This window comes from Prionailurus bengalensis, chromosome E3, assembly GCF_016509475.1.
Source record: "Prionailurus bengalensis isolate Pbe53 chromosome E3, Fcat_Pben_1.1_paternal_pri, whole genome shotgun sequence".
NCBI classification, from domain to species: Eukaryota; Metazoa; Chordata; class Mammalia; order Carnivora; family Felidae; genus Prionailurus; species Prionailurus bengalensis.
Window position 1 is genome coordinate 37,441,635 of NC_057357.1, and position 22,675 is coordinate 37,464,309.

Consider the following 22,675-nt stretch of genomic DNA (forward strand, 5'->3'; position numbering starts at 1 on the left):
TTCTCCTCTGGGTCCAGCTTTCTCAGGGTAGCATACATTGTTCATTGCCACCAAGGGTATCCAGGGACACAAACTAAAGATAATAATGCTTTACTGTTCCTCAATCATCTGTCCCTTCCACATGTGGAAAGGAACGCCAAGTCCAGTTTGTCCAAGCACAAAATAGCATCATTGGCATCATCAGATCAGATAACAAAATTTTTAGTGGCAATTTATCATCATGCTACAAGTAACCAACATCTGTTGAGCACTTACATTGTTAGGGACCAACATAAGTACTTTACCTGCTGTATTAGCCACAATACACTGGTTATGCCACAGCAACAAATTAACCCCCAAAATCTCAATGGCTTGGCAACAAAGGTTGACTTCCCACACTCCATGTGCACCATAGGTTGGCTGGGGAATATGCTCCATAGGGTCACTCAGAGACCCAGAATTATGGGAAGCCTAACACCTCAACACAAAACTTCCAGTTAATGGGGTGGCAGGGGATAAGAGAATGGGATGGTCAGGCACCAGCTCTAGATACCTTCAGGCTGGAAGTCATGCATGTGGCTTCCACTCATAGTACATTGGTTATAATTCCAAGGGGGCTGGGAAATGAGGGGGAGAAGATGGAGAGCCCATGAGCAGTAAGCATTCCTACCAATGTACAGTACCTCATCAAAGTCTCATAAACTTAGAAAATACATCATTATTCCTTTTTACAGAGAAGAAAACAGAAATAATAGGGAAGTTAAGTGACTTGTGCCAAGGTGTCACAAACAGTAAGTGGCAGAGTCAAGATATGAACCCAAACTTCAAAACACGCTCAACCTGGAAAACTTCAAAACACACTCAACCACAATGCTGCACACTCATCACAAAATTCTATGGAAATCCCTCAAATAGCAAAACACCACGCTAATTAATAGGAGAAGCCAAGTTATGCAAATACACAATGGAGCTCCTCCAACACACCACCTCTTCACCCCAAAGATTCAACCTAAGCAAATACCTGGAACAGAATTCCAGGCAATTTCAGCAAGGGGGAAATGAGTCATTGATGTGGGGTCTGATATCCAGCCTTCAGGCCCCCATGTCAAGATAAAAATCTTCCAAAAACTTCCCCTAAATACCTGAGCAGACCTTCAACTCCTGTCACAGAAAAACCCATTGGTGACATCTTTACACAATGCAAAGATCTTTCTAAAAGAGCAAAGGTAAATGTCATCCATATACCTACAGGAAGAGGTCAGAAGCAGATGTTGTCATATCCAGAGGGATGGCTGAGCGATGGTTCTTCCAACAGGTTAATTCCACCCAGCCTGCAAAACTCAAATCTAGCACCACCTCCTCCAAAGAACCCTCCCCTACCCAGCTTCTCCAGGTTGGGACCCTCTATCTCTGCTCCCACATCACTTCCCATGCACACCTCCAGCAGGGCCCTTCCATTGCATGTAATACTTTACTTGTCTGCTTGTCCCCTGGACTCTGAGCCACCCACAGGCAACCTCTGCATCTATTTTTCTATGTCTCTTACCCCTAAGATAGAATATGTGCTCAACAAATGTGGGGTGTGGGGCGCCTGGGTGGCTCAGTCAGTTAAGTGGCTGACTTCAGCTCATGGTTCATGAGTTTGAGCCCCACATCAGGCTCTACACTACAGCTCAGAACTTGAAGCCTGAACCCTGCTTCTGATTCTGTCTCTTTCTTCGTCCCTCCCCACCCTTCAAAAATAAATAAAATAAACATTAAAAAATAGTATGTTTTAAAAAAAAGAATAGTATACAAAGCAATTTGTTCCCTTGGGAAATTTAATACACCCCTCCCATGCCCAGCAAACATGTAGCCAAGCATAAAAACTGAAGTTCCAGCCTCACATCTGCTGTAGTACCTTGAAGTGGTTCCATAGTCTCTCTGAACTATTTATGCAGCAGATAATAAGTAAAAACCACCTGATAGATATGCTGTAAAAATTTAGTGGAAAGCAGAGAGTATTCAAACAAATATTCATAGTAGCACTATTCACAATAGCCAAAAGGTGGAAACAACCCAAATGTCAATCAGCTGGTGAGTGGATGTATAAAAAGTGGCATATCCATACAGTAGAACACTAATAAGCCATGAAAAGAATGAAATGTTGATGCATATAACAACACGGATGAAACTTGAAAACATCATGCTCAGTGAGAGAAGTCAAACACAAAAGGTCACATACTTTATGATTCCATGTATGAAATGTCCAGGCGAGGCAAATTCAGACAAAGAGCAGATTAGTGGTTGCCAAAGACGGAGCAAGGGAAGAATGAGGAGTGACTGCTAATGGGTATAGGATTTCCTTTTGATGGGATGAAAAAGTTCTGTAATTAGATAGAGATAATAGCTTTACAACATTGTGAATGCACCAAATGTCACTGAATTTGTATACTTTCAAATGGTTAAAATGGTGTTATCCTATGTGTATTTAGCCACAGTATTCTTTTTTTATTTCTTATGGGGCATTTCCAACTAATAACCTACCTAGGATTTTTTTTAGTTAAATGGAATAGATAATGTATATACAGTTCCTAGTCCTCACAAGCCCTCAATCCATGGTGGCTGCGTTTGTAGTCATAATTCACAATAATTTGTTCTCCCTATAAAAACAGAATATACTGAGCAAAGGAAAGCACCAATCTAATTTGTTCCCCAAATCTTCACAGTAGCGGAATTGATATAAAAGTCCAAAATATTTCACATGGTTTGACTTATTTTTATCATGGTAACATATGCATGACATAAAATTTAGCATTTTTACCATTTTACAGTGTACAGTTCAGTAGCATTGAATGCATTCACAAGGTTGTACCACCATCACCACCATCCATTTCCAGAACTTTCCATCACGTAAAACATGACATCTTGTTACATTCCAGGTGTTTTGATCCACAGCGGAGCTCAGGCAGAATTATCAATTTGGACTTTGTTCAATCGCAGATAAAAAAGGGAGAAAATGGGAGCCAGCCCACAAACTCTGTGATGTTGGTGCTCGCAGCATGACAGGGTTTGGGGTCCTCACGCTGCTGCTGCCCGTCCTGCTGGGCTGGGCCAGCTGCCACCCTGTCCCTGGAAGGAAGAACTTCAACAAGCTGCTGCTGATCTCCTTCGATGGCTTCCGTTGGAACTATGACCAGGATGTGGACACCCCCAACATGGACCGCCTGGCCCAGGAGGGCGTGAAGGCCAAGTACCTCACACCACCCTTCGTGACAATGACGTCCCCGTCTCACTTCACCACCATCTCAGGTAAGCTCCACTCTGCAGCCAATTTGCCAAAGCTAGTGGAAGCCCCAGTGTCTGTCATTCCCTGAGATACAGCTCATTCTCAACCAGCTCTTGGGAGATGGAGGCAGTTCATGCAAATGGAAGAAGCACTAGCTAAGAATATTCTGGTTTCTAGAACCCCACTGCTATAGAGCCCCAGTCTGCAGACAGAATCAGGACCACACAGCTGCAGCCTCCCTAGCCCCTGCTCCCTGTTCCCCAGACCCACCCACCCTGCACCTTGCCTTACACACAGTAGCTGGTGATCTTTTCCAAAAGTAAATTATTAGGGGCGCCTGGGTGACTCAGTCATTCAAGCATCTGACTTCAGCTCAAGTCATGATCTCGCAGTTCATGAGTTCGAGCCCCACATGGGTCTCTGTGCTGATGGCTCAGAGCCTAGAGCCTGCTTCAGATTCCCTGTGTGTGTGCGTGTGTGTGTGTGTGTGTGTGTGCGCGTGCCCCTCCCCCACTCATGCTCCCTCTCTCTCTCTCTCTCTCTCTCGATAAACGTTTTAAAAAATAATGATTTAAAAAAACAAAAGTAAATTATTAAAAGAACTTTATAAAAATAGTAAAACATTAAAGTTTAAATAGCTCAATTAGATTAGAGGATTCCCTGGCTTATTACTGAAGAGTTGGAGGGACACCAATACTCTTTGAAGAGAATTCAAATTTTGTCTCTCTGTGGCCCAGAAAGTCCCCATGACCTGGCCCCTGATCCACTCTCTCCTATCTTCTCTTATTTCTCTTTCCCTTACACGGTTCTTTCCAGATCACAAAGGTCACCTGCCTGTGCCTCCACCCAGTCCCCACCTGTCTTAGTACCTTTGCCCTTGCCAGTCTCCCCAGCTTACCTAGAACGTGTAGCTCAAGAGGAGGACACAACATTAGACAAGAAAAGATACTAACAGATCTCATTACAACTAGGAAAGTCACTGAGAAGGAAGAGAAGAGTTTCTCCAGAAGAGAGCAAGGGCAAATTGACTTGAAATTGGAAACAGGAAAAGGCTCTCTGAGATGGAGCAGTTGAACTGAGAATTGAAAGAGAGTACAGGAGACAAGAGGAAGGAAAAGCATTCAGGCATAGGGAAGAGTATGTTCCAGGTGTCTGTGATAGGAAGGAATGTGGTCATTCCATAATCCCAAATACCAAAATGCAAAGGATTCCACGATAGTAAGAATAACATCAGCTTCCTTTTCTCCAACATGGGCCTGAAGCCAGGCATGTGCTAGGTGCTTAGGCTTCAATGTCTCCAATACAACAATACTGCAAAGCAAGTATTGTCCTCATTCCACAGATGAGAAAATGAAGGCTCAGAGAGGCCAAATAACTCATCAGTCACTTGGGCAAGAAATGGGCAAGGAAGAAGCCAGGCCTGGAACCAGGGTGTCCCTGGCCACATGGAACTGGTTCTGCCCAGCTCTGAGCCTGGAATCCACAGACCCCTCTTGTGGGGTATGGAATGGTGCCTGGCAGTATGAGCCTCACCCCTATCCAGAAAACCACTCCCTTGGGGTCCAAGGCAGCTCTGGGAGGCTCTGAAATGATACACAAACTGCTAGTACCTTTTTCGGGGAGAGGGTTTTGTCGCTTCCATCAGACTCTCAAAGGGGCCCTTGAATCAGAAACTTAAAAAATAAAGCTGAACAACCACTCAGAGGGAGATTTTCCTACATGTAAACTCTTTGAGAGGCAAGTCATTTGGGAACTATTAGTGCCAGGAAGCAGGAACTAAATAGCCCTTTTCTGGAGAAAAAGAATGGGAAGTATCCCAGTGGCATTAACTTTGCAACACTTAAAAGACCTCCCATGGGCAGATTCTGGGTCCCTGAACACTGAGAATATGATGGGCACAAAATATTATAAGGCATGCCCACCTTTTATTTATTCCCAGAAGATTCTTGATGAGAAGATATAAACAGTGAGAGCAAATTTTAAAAATTATAAAATTACTGCACCTCCTCATCTACATTCATTGCCAGTGGGAAATGGAATTGGGTACAGTTTCAACGGAGGGTAATTTGGCAACACCCAATACAATCAGAATTGCACAAATTTTCTTATTTGGCAATTCCACTTGTAGGACTTTATCCAACAGATATATATCTGCTGGGTGGAAAATGATGCATGATGTACATGCAAAGTTATTCATTGCACTGGCATTTGTAACCACAAGAAAACAGAAACAACCTAACTATTCACCCAGAGGGGAATGGCTAAATAAAATACCAGACACCCATTGAATGGCATAGTCTGTTACCTTCAAAAGAAAAATGAGGAAGTTCTTTGTGTCCTGATAGGAAGTTATCTCCAAAATGGATTCAGTGACAAAAGCAAGATGCAAAGAATGTGTGTAGCATGAATATATGTGTTCGTATAATATGGATGTGTATATATATGCATACAATTACTTGTAGATGCATAGAGGAAATCTGGATAAATGCACAAGAAACTGGCGATACTGGTTCCTCCGAGGAGGGCACAGGGTAGGAGACTGGATTGTACCCCCTGTATAATTTTTAGATCTTGGACCATGTGAAACGTATTGCCTATAAATAACAAAGCATTGTATACAAAATAATCTTTTTAATTCACCCACTGTGGAAAAAACATGTTCCTTTTAACCCTCTTATTTATAACTAGACCTGCCATTTATTGAGCAAGTGAACATTCACTCTGCTTCAACTGTAAAACAGGTTTTTCAACATCAGCTCTATTGACATTTGGAACTAGATCATTCTCTGTGCTGGGGTTGGAGGGGCGGTATCCGGTGCACTGTGGAATGCTGAGCAGCATCCCTGGTCTGTACACCCACCTGATACCAGGAGCACCCCTCCTCCCGATATGACAACCTAAAACGTCTCCAGACATTGCCCAATGTCTGCTGTGGGAGCAAATTGGCCCCAGATGAAAACCCCTGCCTTGAATGGTTGAACCTGCTTATGAATAGGCCAAGCAGGTACCATGATCATCAGATCTTTCAATAATTTTAACGGTGATATGAAGTCAGGACAGTTACCCTCTTTACAGGGCAGAGATATCTGAGGCTCAAAGATGTACAAATCTTTTCTGGGGCAGAGGCAGGATTCAAACTCAGTCCTGGATGGTTCCAGACACTGGCTCCTCAATCCCTACCCTCCAGCATGACTACAGCCTGTCAGTGTCTTTGATTCTAAGTAATCTTTCCAAACCCCTCTGAATGTTGTCTATCCCCAGAGCTTCCAGGAAACGAGTATATATCCTGAATATGTTGTATTAATGAAACAGAGACCACCCCAGACCCAGCAAAACCCCCAGCATTTGTCTTCATGAGCTGAGCTCAAGCCGACCTCTGTCTGACTCCAGTGTGCGCAAGAATTATCCGTAATAGAAAAAATAATGGTTAAAATGTGTGCTGCCAGCACCCAAAGACCTCATCAGATTCTAGGGTACAGACCTGACACAAACTATGATAAAGGGGGCTCTCCTAGCTCAATGACTAATTAACTTGTGTTCTTACGAACACCTCTGGGCAATTTAACACAGAAGAGAGGTGATGAGGAAGAGCCTGTTGCACTGCTTCACATCCTAGTTCCAACACAGGCTCAGGCCCAAGAAGCCATGTGGCCACCTCCCTGAGCTTCCTAGACAGAGTTCAAGGAGCAGGGGCCAGGTGGTCCCAGGCCAGGAGAAGCCATGCCCCAGGCACAAGGACCCATGAGCAAGCTTCCCTAAGACAGCTGACTCAGCTGCCCAAGGTCAGAACCCTGGGCCCCCCAGAGAATCTGCTGACCAGATATGGGCAGCAGGGCCTCCTCATACCTGGGGGCTGTCAGATGTGTGGGTATCTCAGCCCTCACCCCAGAACCAGAGTCACATGACCTTCATCAGTTTTCCCTGCTGCTGGTAAAGAAAGTCCTCCTGGAGAGTTTTTAAGGGGGCTTCCAACGTATTTATTCTTCCACTCAACAATTATTTTAGCATCTCTGTTGGGCCTGGCAGTAGGAACAATGGCCAACTATACACTTAAGTGACTCCAAGGTCTTGCCACTTCCTAGGACTTGTCCCAAGACACAGGCTCATGTCCCCTCTGTTTCCAGGTCCCACAGATCTATTCAGGTGTTGTTTCCTTTTCTCTGCAGCTCTGCTAGGGAGAAAGATGAAGAGCCCCTTTATTGTGGATCCTTCTGCCTCTGTGTTTCCTTTCACTGACAGCTCGGGGAATCAGACAGAGAGATGTGTTCTCACTTGGCTGTGTCCCCCCCATAAGCCTTTTTCTGCACCACAGCTCCTCTATGGCTACCATAAGGGGCAGAGCTTAAGAGGAATACCCACTTTCCATGCTTTCTCCAATAGCATCCTCTCCTTGAAGCGGGAAGGGCAGAAGTCCTGAGCAAAAGACTCAAGGAAAGAAGATTTCTTGAAAACTGGCTACTAATTCAAAATATCCTACTTCATCACCTCTACACTCAAAAAAATCTTTACATCTTTACAAAGAATGTAAATTTTTCCTCCAAGTACAGGCTCCCCCAGCACCACCTACAAGACGGGGAAGTAGAGCCCCTGTCTAGGATTTAAGATCCCAAGTGCAAAGCAAGCCTTGGCTCTGGAGGAAACATTCTCCCTCCAGCTCCCCAAAGACGGGCACTGGGTAGGCCTGCACATTAATCAAGCTCAGCCCCTCCCCCAGTGAATGGGCCATTACTTCCTCCAACATAGTTTCCTTCTTCTCACCTGACTTCATAACCCCCACCCCCAAACTCCATGCCACACACACACACACACACACACACACGCACACACACACAGGGGACCTTGGCCACAGGACCTGGAAGTTTCTTAAAATAGAATGATGTATTACTTTTCTGTGGCTGCAGAACAAATTACCACAAACTTAACAGTTTAGAACAACACCCATGTATTATCTCTCAGTATCCATGGGAAAGGAGTCAGCACCAGTGAGCTGGAGCCTCTGCTCAGTGTCTCACAAAGTCACAATCAAGGTGTCAGCTAGGATGGTGTCCCAAGCTCTCATGGCTGTTAGAAGAATCCATTTCCCTGCAACTGTAGAATTCATGGCAACTTGCTCCTTTGAGGCCACAGGAGAGGGTCTCTCTGCTCTAGATCCTATTTTAAGAGCTCACCTAATAAAGTCAGACCCATGCTGGATAATCTCCCTTTTGATTAACTCAAAATGAACTGATGAGGATTCAAAGGATCTGCAAAATCTCAACTTTTCCATGTTCTGTTGGTTAGAAGCAAGCCGCAGGTCTTACCTATGTTCAAGGGAAAAGAATTATACCAGGCATATATATCAGGGGACAAGAACCTTGAGAACCATTTTGGAATTCTGCCTAGCACAAACAGGTCCCTGATGGGGCTTAGATAAACAGGAGGTGAGCATCAGTCTTTGTGTAAAGGCAAAAGTTAACAGGATCATGCCCCAGAGTGAAGCTCCAGAAAGCCCGCAGAATTGTGGCTAACCCCTGAACCCCAAGGGTTGATGTCAGAGGGGCAATAAATGTCCATGGAGGCTGGGCTGTCCAATCATAGTGTGTCACCACATCAGTATTAGACTTTCTGTTGCTTAGGCAAAAATGAGGAGGAGGAGGACAAAGAGGAGGAGGACAAGAAGTTAGGGGAGAATTATTAATTGAAAGTATTTATAGTCATTTCCTAGGGCTGCCATAACAAAGTACCAGAGTTTACTTAACAGTACTGGGCAGTTTAAAGCAACAGAAAATTATGAAGTGCCTGGTTGGCTCAGTTGGTAGAACATGTGACTCTCCATCTCAGGATTGTGAGTTCAAGCCCCATGTTGGGTGTAGAGATTGCTTAAAGATTTTTTTTAATCTTAGAAAAAAACCCAGAAATTTATTGTTTCACACTTGTGGAGTCCAGAAGTTGGAAATCAAGGTGTTAATGGAGCTGTATGCCCTCTCAAATCCACAGGGAATCCTTCCTGTCTCTTCCTCACTTCTTGTAGTTTGTTGGCAATCTCTGGCATTCATTGGTTTGTAGATGCCACAGTCCCATCCTCCATCCAATCCACAGAATTTTCCCTGTGTCTCTGTTTTCACATAGTCATCTTCTTATAAGGGAACAAGTCATTTGGATTAGGGGCCCACCCCACTGCAGCATGACCTCATCTCTGTAGTGGACCTATTTCCAAATAAGGTCCCATTCTGAGCATCTAAGCTTAGGACTTCAACATCTTTTTTGAGAAACAGTTCAACCGATAACAGTACCGTAAGACATAATTAATTGATAACTACAGGCATTAGTAATCCAGATCCTCATATTGTGTCATCACAATGATCTATCTCCCTCCTTTTCCCTCTCCCTCTCTTTCTCTCTGTCTCTCTCTAAGAGTGACCACAAAATTCCCAAGACTGGCTCTCAATGGACCAATTTACTTCTCAGAACCAATCGCTATGGCCCGGGGGAGAGTGGAACAATGCTGAACACCCAAGCTGAGACTACGTGTCCACCCCCAGTTTGGGGTTAAGGGGGTGGCAAGCCTCACACAAACCAGGTGGACTGCAAGTCAGGGGCTGGTGGGTTCCCAGGGGAAAGTCAAGGACTGTTATCAGAGAAAAGACCAACAGAGGAATAACTGGCAGGAAGTGCTGAGGTCTACCACGCCAGCCTGGGGCTGACGATGTAGGGATGGGGGTGTACAGTCCAGTGGCCCAGTACTCAGTCCCAAGAAATCACAGCCTCAGCTATGGGGCACCCTGTGGATACAGTACCCACACCTGCAAACAGCCACATCCCAGCATGGTCCCCCCAGTCTCCCTGAACTGTCCCAATTCCCCTCAGATCTCACTGAAATGAAAAGCCATTCTCTGAGGGTTAGAAGCTCATTCTGCTAGTTTAAATCACCCAATTCCTTCTCCCTCTCCAGAAGCCTGTACTTACTGCTCCATCACTGGTAATGACAGTGAACATTTCTGCAATCTCAGTTTTTATTGCAAAGTGATTGAAGACCAGTGAGAATAAGTTATGCTGCTGAAACTAAGGAAATCCCGCCAAGCAAGTTGTGGGTGGATAGGAAGTCTTATGGCAGCAGCATATATTTTCTCCCCCAAGGAACCTACTGAAAATAAGAAGCTATCACCACCATGCTTCAGACAAAGGCTATAGAAAATGTAAGCTGTGATATTATAATTTAACAATTTTAAATCTAGTCAAATAGATATGGATCAGAGGTGAAAGGGGGATGCTCGTAAGGAGATGATGGTGGAGGATAATAACAGTGAGGTCCTCTCTGCTCTTCATTTCCTCCTTTCTTGGAAGGACACTCGATGGTAGGCTCAAGGTCCCTACCAGTCAGAAATTAAGCTTCTCCCAATTCCAGAACCCTACCAGAACAACTCCAAAATCAGAACCACCACTTGTAACCATGTAGACAGTGTACAGCACAATTCTGGGAAGAACTGTTTTCATGAATGCTATGTGGGTGGTGCCCCCTGGAGGTGGGCAGGGCACAATTTGCACAAATGATCAGTTACTTACATTCTATCCCAAAATCAACCTATAAGAGGTAAAAAGTCCTCATAGATGTCGTAACCAGTCATGAATCCACCTCTCCTTCTGCCTGAGACAAGAGCAAAAGAAGCATGGCCAAATGCATTTAGATGATCTTTAAGACTAGAGCAGGGTTCTCAATGTCCCACCACTGACATTTTAGGCCAAATCATTCTTTGTCTTTGGGGAGGCTGTCTTGTGTGTTGTAGAATGCTTAGAAGCATCCCTGGCTTCTACTCACTAGATGCTAGCAACATCCCTCCCCTCTCCCAGTTGTGACAACCGAAAATGTCTCCAGACATTGCCAAATGTTCCTTGGGGGGCAAAATCACCCCCTACTTGAGAACCCTTGAACTAGAGGTATAATACACAAATCACATATAAATCAGAGGGCCAAAGGTCACCCATGTGACACTCTATTCAGTGAAAAAAAATAGAGTCTGAAAGAGGTAAGAGAGGTAGGGAAAGGAAAAGGAAATTAAATCCCTGCTGCTGGTTAACAGTACAAGCCCAGCAGACGTTGTTGGAAACCTAGTTAGAAGATGTAAACCTTTTAATCAGCTCCCATCCTTCTCCCCCAGAAACCACTCTCCACTGAAAAAGTCCTGGAAGTCAACAAAGCCCCAAACACAGATGAAACAAAGCAAAGAAAACCACAGATACAGAAAAGACGTGTTTCCAACACTAATCATTTCCACAAGGAACGAAAAGTGGAGAAATAAGAAAATATTTCTTATTATTAAGAAAATAAATAAGAAAAGAAAATAATTGAAAATAAGGAAGCCTGGAAAACCAGGGTATTCCCTAACTTTTCAGTACACTAATTTCTAAAATTAGTGTAGAAAAAGCAGAGAAAATTGCACAAGGAACCCCCTATACCCATCACCGAACTGTAAGAATTTTTCCACATTTTGCCAATCTTGTTCCATTGTCTCCACTCAGTGGACTTTTCTTTCTTCTTTTCTGCCTGCCTGCCCTTCTTTCTGGAAACTTTTTTTTTAATGTTTATTTTTTGAGAGAGAGAGAGAGAGAGAGAGAGAGAGAGCATGCTCAAGTGGGGGAGGGGCAAAGGGAGAGGAGGACAAAGGATCTGAAGCGGGCTCTGCACTGACAGCAGTGAGCCCCATGTGGGGCTCAAACTCATAAACCATGAGATCATGACCTGAGCTGAAGTTCGATGCTCAAGTGACTGAGCCACCCAGGCACATCATGGAATCTTATTTTTTTTTAAGTTTATTTATTTATTTTGAGATGGAGCATGAACGATGGAGGGGGGCAGAGAGGGAGGGAGAGAAGAGAATCCCAAGCAGTTTCGGCACTGTCAGCACAGAGCCCAATGCAGGTTATGTGAGATCATGACCCAAGCTGAAGTCAGACACCTAACCGACTGAGCCACCCAGGTGTCCCCTTTCTGGAACCTTGTAAAGCAAATTCCAGACATTATGCCATGTCATCTATAACACATCAGTGTAAATTTCTAACCAAAGAATTTGATTTGGTTTTGTTTTTATATAACCTCCACACCATAATTAACATGAAGAAAGTAGGACTCTTCCAGGTGGAGAAAAGATCTAATTGCCACCTTAGAGATTCTCCTATTAGTGCTTCTCAAATTTGAATATGTATATGAATCACCTGGGGATCTGGTTAAAATGCAGATTCCAGTTCAAAGGATCTGAGGTGGGGCCATTCCAAGAAGCTCCCAAGTAATGCTGATGCTTCAGGTCTATGGATTACACATGAGAACGTGTCCACCCAAAACACCACAGCAACTGAGAAAAAAAATCATGACTGCTCTGGATTCCAAGGTCTTGAGTGAGAAAAGCTGGAACCACTTGAGAGTAACAGCACAGGTGTATTAGTTTCCTATGGCTGCTGTAACAAAGTACCATAAGCTGGGTGGCTTAAAGCAACTGAAAGTCCAGAGACCAGAAGCCCAAAATAAAGTATCAGTGGGCCATGCTCCCTCCAGAGGTTCAAGGGGAGAATCTTTCCTTCCCACTTTGTCTTCTAGTGGCTACCAGCATTCCTTGATTTGTAGCCACATCATTCCAGTATCTGCCTCCATGATCATGTTGTCTCCTTTCTCCTTTTCCGTCTGCGTCCTCTCCTCTTCTGCCTCTTGTAAGGATATTTGTCTTTGGATTTAAAGTCAACATGGATAATCTAGGATCATCTCATGTCAAAATCCTTAATTACAACTATGAAGACCTAGTTTCCAAATAAGGCAACATTCACAGGTTCTGAGAATAAGAATATGGACATATAGGGGCGCCTGGGTGGCGCAGTCGGTTAAGCGTCCGACTTCAGCCAGGTCACGATCTCGCGGTCCGTGAGTTCGAGCCCCGCGTCAGGCTCTGGGCTGGTGGCTCGGAGCCTGGAGCCTGCTTCTGATTCTGTGTCTCCCTCTCTCTCTGCCCCTCCCCCATTCATGCTCTGTCTCTCTCTGTCCCAAAAATAAATAAATGTTGAAAAAAAAAAAAAAAAGAATATGGACATATAAATGGGGGGAGGGGCAGGGGGTGCCAGTGGGCACCATTCAGTCCACTATAGTGGTAAGAGGAGAAAATAAAGTGAGAAAAAAAAATACAGCGGAGAGATCCCATTTCCATGACAGTGGCTAGTAAGGCAGGTCAAGGGTAGAACTGTGTGTTAATAGAGTTTCCAGATGGAACTCAAGAAGCTGTCTGCTTCCAGCTACTCAAAGAGAGAACGTTTCTGCTTTTGACAGCAGATTAAAGGAAGAGGTATAGAGTGTGAAAGACCATTCTCTGTTGGCCTAGTTCCTAAGGAATCGTGCCTCTGCCTTAGGGCCATTCTCAAGTCTTGTTCAAGGATAAAATGATTTATTGATGGCCATAATTAAAAAGCAATGTCAAAAAGAAGCAGCATCAGCATTTTTCATTCGCACTTACACATGAGCAAGAGTGGTTTAGTAAAATGGGCATGCTAGGGTTTTATATTCTCTGTCCAGACAAGGGCTGCCATCATGAGTGCTAGTGTTGGGGACAAGCCTCAGTTCTATAGCAGGAATTGATAAGGTTTTAAATTTTGATTGGTTCACCTGTTCTCATTTCAAGTACTTTAGTTATGGGTCCAGTGTATTATCAATGGGTGGTACCCTGGGTGTGTAAACTTGGGTGAATGTGGTTTTCAGCATCAGTGGAGGCTGCTTTCCCATCAGTGTCTTGGCTGTGGTTCTGAATGAGCTTGTTAGCTTGAGAAAGGAATGTGGGGTGGATTTAAGGTGGTTAGTTGACCTGATTTGGCAACCATTCTTCCTGACTTCATACTAGCTGGTTAACAAGACATTTTCTTCTTTGGTTTTGGGAATGTGAACTTAATGAATCACAAATCGGGAGGAAAATGAAGATATGCTTATAGTTTATATGGTAGATTAGTTTAAAGGAATTAGTGAATAACACAAGCAGTTTCTCAGCATTAAAGTGTGTCTACACCCAGATGGACTATCTGTAAATATACACTGTTCCACCTGAAAATTAGTAGATAGGAACAGAGCAAATGTTTGGGGGGGGTGGGGGAGAGGAATGCCCTTATTGAGTTATTAAGTTATGGTATGGTTTATTTTAATCCCACTAAAATATCTTTTTTCCCAAATTGACTTTGGATTAAATCAGGTTCTGCTTCCTACTTGTTCAGAGCATACCTGGCCATCTGCAAATGGGGCAGAAGTAAGAGGGAGTTTTTTCAATTAAACTCAACAAACATTTGTTGAATGCCTACTAAGGGTAAAGCCCTATGCTTTGTGCCAGGTTGATACCAAAATAAATGAGCACAGCCCTACTCTTAGGAAGCTTTTAAACTAATGGAGAAAACATATTTATAGATAATCACCTGAAATTCAAGAGGAAATGAGATGGATGCTGAATGCAAAGTATAAGCAGGATGGAATGGCATTAATGCCATGTGTGCCCAGTTCCAATGACACTCCCTGACAGCCAACGGCAATACTGCACAGATATCCATTTCTTGTATGATCTGAAGGCCCATGAAGGTTTGAGCCTTGGCAGATCTAATATAGGTCTAGAGTCTACGTCTGGTCGAGTCCTAACCTTAGGAGTGGTTTTCATCCATCACAAGCCAAGGAATAGCCTAAAACACTGGCAAAAACTGAAAAAATTGCAGGTTCTAGAGCAGGGCTTCTGCTCTAGAACAATAAGTCAGTCACAACAATTTTGTTGTTTGTTATTGTTCACAACAATAAGCCTGTCGTGAACCATCTCGACCATTTTGTCATTATAATCAAAAAAGGAAAGATTTTCAGCAGTCTTACCAGGTAGACGCCTGACCCTATCTTAATTCAAACTATGGAACTAAACTCTCAAGCCATCTAACAATGGCCAAAATAGTGATCTGTCCACAACAACAGAATAGAACAGTGCTCACTTCTTTCCCAAGGCATATCATGTAAGTTTAGGTCATTAACAAATAAGAACTAGGCAAACTCGAGCTACCTAATCCTTGAAGGGAGGTAACTGACAATGGTTACAACTCGAGCAGGGTATTATAAAACCACCACTATCTACTTCTGTCCAAGCAGTGAACTGCTTAGTTTTAATAGTTAAAAATCATGGCAAATACAGCTGACACTTGAACAACATGGGGGTTAGTAGTGGTGAACTCACACACAGTCAAAAGCCCACATAGAACTTTTGAATCCCCAAAAACTTAAAAACTAATAACCTAATATTTACCAGAAGCCTTACTGATAACTTAGTAAATTAACACATATTTTATATGTTATATGTATTATAATCTATATTCTCACAATAAAAGAAAATGTTGTTAAGAAGGTCATAAGGAGGGGCGCCTGGGTGGCTCAGTCGGTTAAGTGGCCGACTTCGGCTCAGGTCATGATCTCACGGTCCGTGAGTTTGAGCCCCGTGTCGGGCTCTGTGCTGACAGCTCAGAGCCTGGAGCCTGTTTCAGATTCTGTGTCTCCCTCTCTCTGACCCTCCCCTGTTCATGCTCTGTCTCTCCCTGTCTCAAAAATAAATAAAACGTTAAAAAAAAATTTTAAGAAGGTCATAAGGAAGAGAAAATACATTTATAGTACTGTACTGTATTTGTCAAAAACAATCTGGCATGTAAATGGACCTGCACAATGCAAGCCCATGTTGCTCAAGGATGGACTGCATTTACTCTCACCTGCCACCAGGCTCCAGTGTCACCTCCTCTGTGCAGCCTTCCCTGATACCCTCTTTTCGGTGTTCCCACTGCACTTTGTTCAACATCTATTGGAGCACTGATCTCCAGCTATGTCAGGGAACAACAGCTGTAAAATACAGAAATCCTTTCACACTAGCTCAAGGGAAAGGAACACCTTGCAAGACTCTAACAGGCAAACTTGGGCAAGGGAACCAAATGAGGGATAATTAGGAAAAATGGAAAATGGAGTTAGAGAAACCAGATCCCACTTTTCTGGCTCTCAGAAACCCAGTGGTCCCTATTTTTTTTATTTATTTTTTTCAACATAATTCATTGTCAAGTTGGCTAACATACAGTGTGTACAGTGTGCTCTTGGTTTTTGGGGATAGATTCTCATGATTCATTACTTACACACAACACCCAGTGCTCATCCCAACAAGTGCCCTCCTCAATGCCCATCCCCTATTTACCCCTCTCCCCTGCCCCCCCATCAACCCTATCCAAAATCTGTTAAGAACTTACCAAATTCAACACCCGAAAAACAAATCACCCAGTGAAGAAATGGGCAGAAGACATGAATAGACACTTATCCAAAGAAGACATCCAGAAACCCAGTGCTCCTTCTAATCAGCCCCAGGAACTCTCTGATCTCTACTTCTCTCACTCACAACCAGCTTTCTCTTTTTGCTCATGACCTATCATGGTAGGCTACTGGGAGCCCACCACCAGCTGATTAGTTACTGCATCTCTTCGTTTAAGTCTTGAGAGAGAATTGGGTTTCTCGCCAGCCAACTGAATGTAGGGAGGAGACATCACATGGTACAAATATGGTACCCAGACCTGCCTCTCGGCAGGGCCTGTAAGTTGGGGAATCCTAAGACTGAGTGACTGTGAGCATTGCAGGCACCCCCAGAACATGCTCTCTTATTAACTCTCTCCCCTGTTCCCTAGATTATGAACACCATGGGACAATGGAGGATAGTACTTGGGTCACAATGTTTGAAGGGGAGGGTTTGGATCAAATGCTGGATTTGATGGTTCTCTAAATTCACCTTGCAAGTATTTGAGAAATAAATAAATGTCAGTTTCTGAGAATCAAGAGAAAGGAGTCGAATCTAGCTGGGTTCATTCCCACACCTGAAATGCTCGGCTGGGAGAATTTACCCGCATCTTGCCATAACTGGTATGGTGTGGGAGTATGCATTGTACCCTGATTAAAGCATAATTAGCAAGCAGCAGGAATCACGCTCTCTGAGAGAGCTCATCCTACTTCCTGTTTAACTTGCATAATTACCCACATCACAGACACTGAAATGACATGGATAATAGACTCTCAGAATGGATAAAGCCAGAGAGGACCTTGGAAATCATTAATCCTCTCATTTTATGAAGGTGGAAAATGAAGCCCAAGGGAAGAACAAGTGCTTTCAAGAGCCAAGACCAAACCCAGGTGTCCCACTCCTGAAAGCAGCCCTGCTTCTGTAGCATCATACTGCAGTGACGGCAGCATCACCCAACCCAAGTGAACCCAGTTCCTTTGCAGCTACTGGAACTCCAGGCATGGCCAACACTGTTGCCTTCACGCAGCTTTCCCAGCCCAGTCCCTGATTGTCTCCAGAGTACAAAATGCAATTTTAGTAAAACTGATTGCTGCTCCCTACAGCTGTTCATTTCTTAGCTTTCCCCCCACCTACCCGTCTTGTTCTGCCCACATTCCAGAACAGGGCCTTAACCATGATAAAAGGCTTGAGCAGCAGGAAGGAGGAACCGAAGGGGCAATGGAAATTCCTGCTGGGTCATTAGTGGTTCCCAGCCACTGGCTGGATTTAGAACATACCTTTAAGTGTCAGGGTGGAAATAACACAAACACCATGAAGACAGTTCCCTTTTTGCAATTACTGGGACTAGCCATGCCACAAAATGGAAGGGTCATGCTCCCTGAACTCATTTTAGATTAGTTGTTTGAAACTTGGGTAACATCTCTTTGAGGAGAAAAGGGATTCTATGATGGGTTCCCAGGCTAGTCTATTTAACTGATACTATAATTGACCTCTTGGTCCCAGAGCCTGGAAACCAGAATCATTAAGGTCCAGGGAGGGGAAGTTTCCATGTCCACGGTGTCCTTTGCTTCCTCCTATCCCTCCTCCAAATCCTCCCAATGTCTCTGAGCCCCCAAGCTTCCCCAGATACTGGAATACTCCAGGTTTTGACAGCTGCCAGCCTTCCCTTTGGTCTCTCAGGGAAGCTGCTATCAACCCAGATTTTGGAGTAATGGGTAGTCTGCTAGAACTAATCCACATACATGTGTGAATGACTAACAGTCCCTGAACCAGTGGCTCTGACATGTCAGTTGGCTTATGAAAATGCAAACTCGCAGACCCAACCCTAGATGTGTGGATTGAGCAAGGGCTAGATTGGAGAACAGAGAATTTGTGTTTTTTAACAGTAGTTCAACTGATTCTAATGTTGGTGGTATAGATACCATGGATAAATACTAGAACAGGTGAAGTGGCAGGCATTTATAATTCCATGGTGATTTGCTCTTTACTGGGCAGGAAGAGTCACACAGAACAGAATCCAGGATTTGCAGGTAAAAAAGATAAAGACAAAAGCAAGCTACTACCTGGGTGAATTATCTCTGTGCTTCCATTTCATCTGCTGTGATATGACATGGCTCAGCCATGAGAAAACTTGGACACTACAACAAGGAGAGGATTTGTTGTAGATTTCAAAAAAGGAAAAGTTCTTGTCCGTTTGGTCCCCACCTACCCATAACAAAGTACCCTCACTTGTGCTATTCAACCCCCCTCGTGACATACAGTATCATGGAGAGATTAAAAGCCCAGGTTGTAATGCTCAACACCATAAGTCATTCAGTAAATGCACAGCAAACCCAATGAGATACCCCTGCACATCCACTTGGTTGACCAAAATCAAAAAAAGGAAGAAACAAGTATTGGTGAGGATGCAGAGAATTCGGAACTCCTGGACATCGCTAGTGGAAATGTAAAATTGTACAGCCACTATGGAAAATGGTTTGGCAATTCCTCAAAAAGTTAAACATAGAGTCACCATATGACCCACCAATTCTACTCTGAAGTATATATCCAAAAGAATTGAAAGCAGGGACTCAAACAGATACTTGTACATGAATGTTCATAGCAGCATTATTCGCAGTAGCCAAACAACCTAGAAACAACCTAAATGTCCACTAACTAATAGATGGATAAACACATTATGGTCTATTCATACAACAGAATATTATTCAGCCATTAAAAGGAATGAAGTACAGATATATGCTACAACATGGATGAACCCGGAAAACATGAGACTAAGTAAAAGAAACCAGACACAAAAAGTCACGTATTGTGAGATTTCATTTCTATGAAATGTCCAGAATACCTAAATTTATAGAGACAGAAAGCAGATTAACGGCCAGTAGCAGGTAGGGGAATGGAGAACTGGGGAGTGACTGCTAATGGGTACAGTCTCCTTTTGCAGTGATGAAAATACCTTGGGACTAGAAAGAGGTGATTATTGCACAACATTGTGACTATAATAAGTGCCACTGAATTGTACACTTTAAAATGTTAATGGTTATTTTTATGTTTTGCAAATTTTACCTATTAAAAAAAAGTGGGGTGTAACCAAACCTCCTGGGTTCAAAGCCCAGTACTGCTACATGATCTTGAGCAAACTCTGTGCCTGATTCCTGTAAAGGGGAAAATCTCTAAAGGCAGGACAATAAATATGTGCCATGATTTCATCACACAAACCCTACCCACTATTATTCAGGCAAACCAAGCCAGGCAGGTTAGGGGCTTGTTCAAGTTCACATAACAGGTTCAGAAGTTAACTCAGAGTTGGTACCCAGCTCTTTTTGGACTCTAAGCCCATGCTCTTCCCCTATTGACCATCCAATTTGATCCCTCACCAGGAACCTTGATACCAAGACCCCAGTCCCTGACAGCAGTGCAACTTTTTCCCAGTGATTCCAAGCATGGTGTACCTACAAGGCAGAAATGATAGAGCAACAACTATTTTTGCTTCTTCCCAGATGAAAAACTTGGCCATCCTAAGAGGACTTTACCCACCAGCAGCTTGGCAACGACTAAGCCAGTGGAGAATTTTCCCCTCTCGATTCCTGTAACAATCAAGTTTTAGTCACAGAATGTCCTGTCTTGATTTACCTTGGAAATAGGAGAAATCATCACTATCTTATTGCAATCAGTAGGGTCACCCAGAGGAATCTGTTCCAGAAGGTGGGGGAGTGGACACTCAGCTGTTCCCTGGGTCTTTTGGTTAAGTCTTTAGACTACTCCCCAGTATGCACTCTCCTTTTCCCCCAGTACAGTGTAAGATCACAGGTACTTTCTATATCTGGTTCAATTCTTATGTTTTCAAGAATAATCTAGCTTACTCACATTCCCCAAAATCCACTTTCCTTCTTTAAGTAGAGAGAAATAAGTCTATACCCATCTATGTCTAGAAATCTTTATTGATTCCATTGTTTTCCTCAAACAGCACAGCCAATGGGAGTCCTAGGAAAAACCCTGGGATATTTGCCAAGAATTAGGCCCACTGGATATTCAATATTGAATCAGACCGTCACAAACAGAAGATAAGGAATATCACCCCACAGGATATATCTAAATCCCAGGCTCTTGCCTTCTGGACACAGAATAACCTAAGTAACCTGGCCTCCCTAAGCCTTCCCTCCTCGCCCATCAGTTTCCACAGCCCACCCCAGCTTCCTCCAGGACTGTTCCAGGCAGCAGATCCAATCTGGCAGGTGTGAGATTCTATTAGCCCTTTCCTTATGGCTACCAATGTTTGCACCTCCAGAAAACCAAATCTGAAGCCCCAGGGTGGCCACCCAGAGTGACAGTCCCCCAGAAGAAGTAGGCCAACCAGAAGGATATTGGAGGAGGTCTTAAGATCACTTTGACACCGCTGGCAGTATCCATTCATTGAACTTATCAGTACCTTCCCTCCTTCATTCCCAAGGTCGCTGGATTGAAGATCATGGAGTCATTCACAACATGATGTTTAACACAGAGACACACTGGAAGTACTCCTTCAAGACCACACAGAATAAGACTGAATGGTGGGACAATGGTGTTCTCCCCCTCTGGATCACAGCCCAGAGACAGGTACTTTCAGAAACCCTGGTTTGGCTTCCAGGGACATCGCATCTCATTCCTAAGCATGTGGGACGGGGGTTAGAAGCTATGACCTCGAGTAAGTGACTTAACTTCTCTAAGCATGTTTCCCTAAATGTGTAATGGGAATAATGATGATATGCTTATTTAATAGATTTTACATAAGTATTAATTGAAATATGCATTTAGCCATTATTGATTGATAAGTCTCTACGAGGGCAGAGTCTGGCGTAATCACAATTGTACCTCCAGGGCTCACCATAGGGCTCTGTCACATTTTTTTAACCCAGCAGCACTTTCATAAATGTCTGTTTATACACTTGTCTCAGACTTAAGCATAAAAGCCCTTAGGAATGAAGTTGACCATTTAATGAATCTTCAGACCACAGAAAGTTCTTAAGAGAACATTCACTCGAAAGGATTCTGGTAGCCATTTATTATTGCTTCAAAAAGGCAGAAATCAGAGCTCTGTGTTTAAGTCCTCGCCCAAAACCTTTTTTCAGCTTTGTGTTTTCTTAATAAGCTTCCACAGTCATCACTTCAGAGTAGGACCTCCTCCTTGTCTTCCCCAAGACACCAATCTTTGCTCCAAAGATCCCCTTGGCACTGGCGCTTCACCTCTATGCTCCAAGGTACACTGGGTGTGTCATGTTGCAAGATGGTGCCATTGCAGCTCAGAATGCAGGCTGCGGACTTGGACACCTGGAGCAGGATCCAGCCAGCTCCACCCTTCTCCAGCTGCATGACCTTGGGCAACAACCTCCTCTGGGTGTGTGATTTGCCCCACCCATAAAATGAAAACTGTCAGAGTCCCTGCTTCTTAAGCCCATTGGGAGGGTGAACTGAGATAATGCACATGTCTTGAAAACTAAATGTTCAAAAACTATTAGTCATTAAAGGAAGTTGAATCATCTTAGCACTTCAGCTGGTCACTACAGCTCTAAACCAGAACTAACCAAAGGAACTTTCTTTGATTATGGACATGTTCTACTGTGTACTTTCCAAAATGGAAGCCACCAGCCATGTGTGCTTATTGAGCCCTTGAAATGTGGGTAGTGAGACTGAGGAACCAACTTTTTAACTGCATTTGATTTTAATTAATTTCAACTTAAATCTAAATACCACATGTGGCTAAGGGCTACCATATTGGACAATGTAGCTTCTAGATGAATCACAGGGAGTTGTCAATGACTCTACCTTAGCTTCATTTTTCCCCCTAACTGTTGGGCTCTAGATTCCTTCCTCTTCTGTCACATTTTTTAAAAAATTTTTTAACATTTATTTAGTATTCAGAAACAAGAGAGACAGCATGAGCATGGGAGGGGCAGAGAGAAGGGGAGACACAGAATCCGAAGCAGGCTCCAGGCTCTGAGCTACCAGCACAGAGCCCGACACAGGGCTTGAACTCACAAACTGCGAGATAATGACCTGAGCTGAAGTCAGACACTTAACCAACTGAGCCACCCAGGCGCCCCTTCTGTCACATTTTTTAACTTTGAGGCAGAGGCCACCATGCAAATAAATTCTGTCCTCCCAAGAAAAT

The 22,675-nt window shown here is 43.7% G+C and overlaps 1 protein-coding gene across 1 annotated transcript in view; it reads left to right on the forward strand.

Annotated features, from left to right (window-relative positions):
• The first annotated feature begins 3,020 nt into the window (after positions 1–3,020).
• The window catches only part of LOC122471173 (ectonucleotide pyrophosphatase/phosphodiesterase family member 7-like), a 31,328-nt gene continuing 11,673 nt past the window's right edge, over positions 3,021–22,675 (forward strand). Inside the window, exons 1-2 of the mRNA XM_043559464.1 lie at positions 3,021–3,270; positions 20,978–21,123. Coding sequence (XP_043415399.1) covers positions 3,021–3,270; positions 20,978–21,123 — 396 coding nt within the window. The remainder of the gene's footprint in view (positions 3,271–20,977; positions 21,124–22,675) is intronic.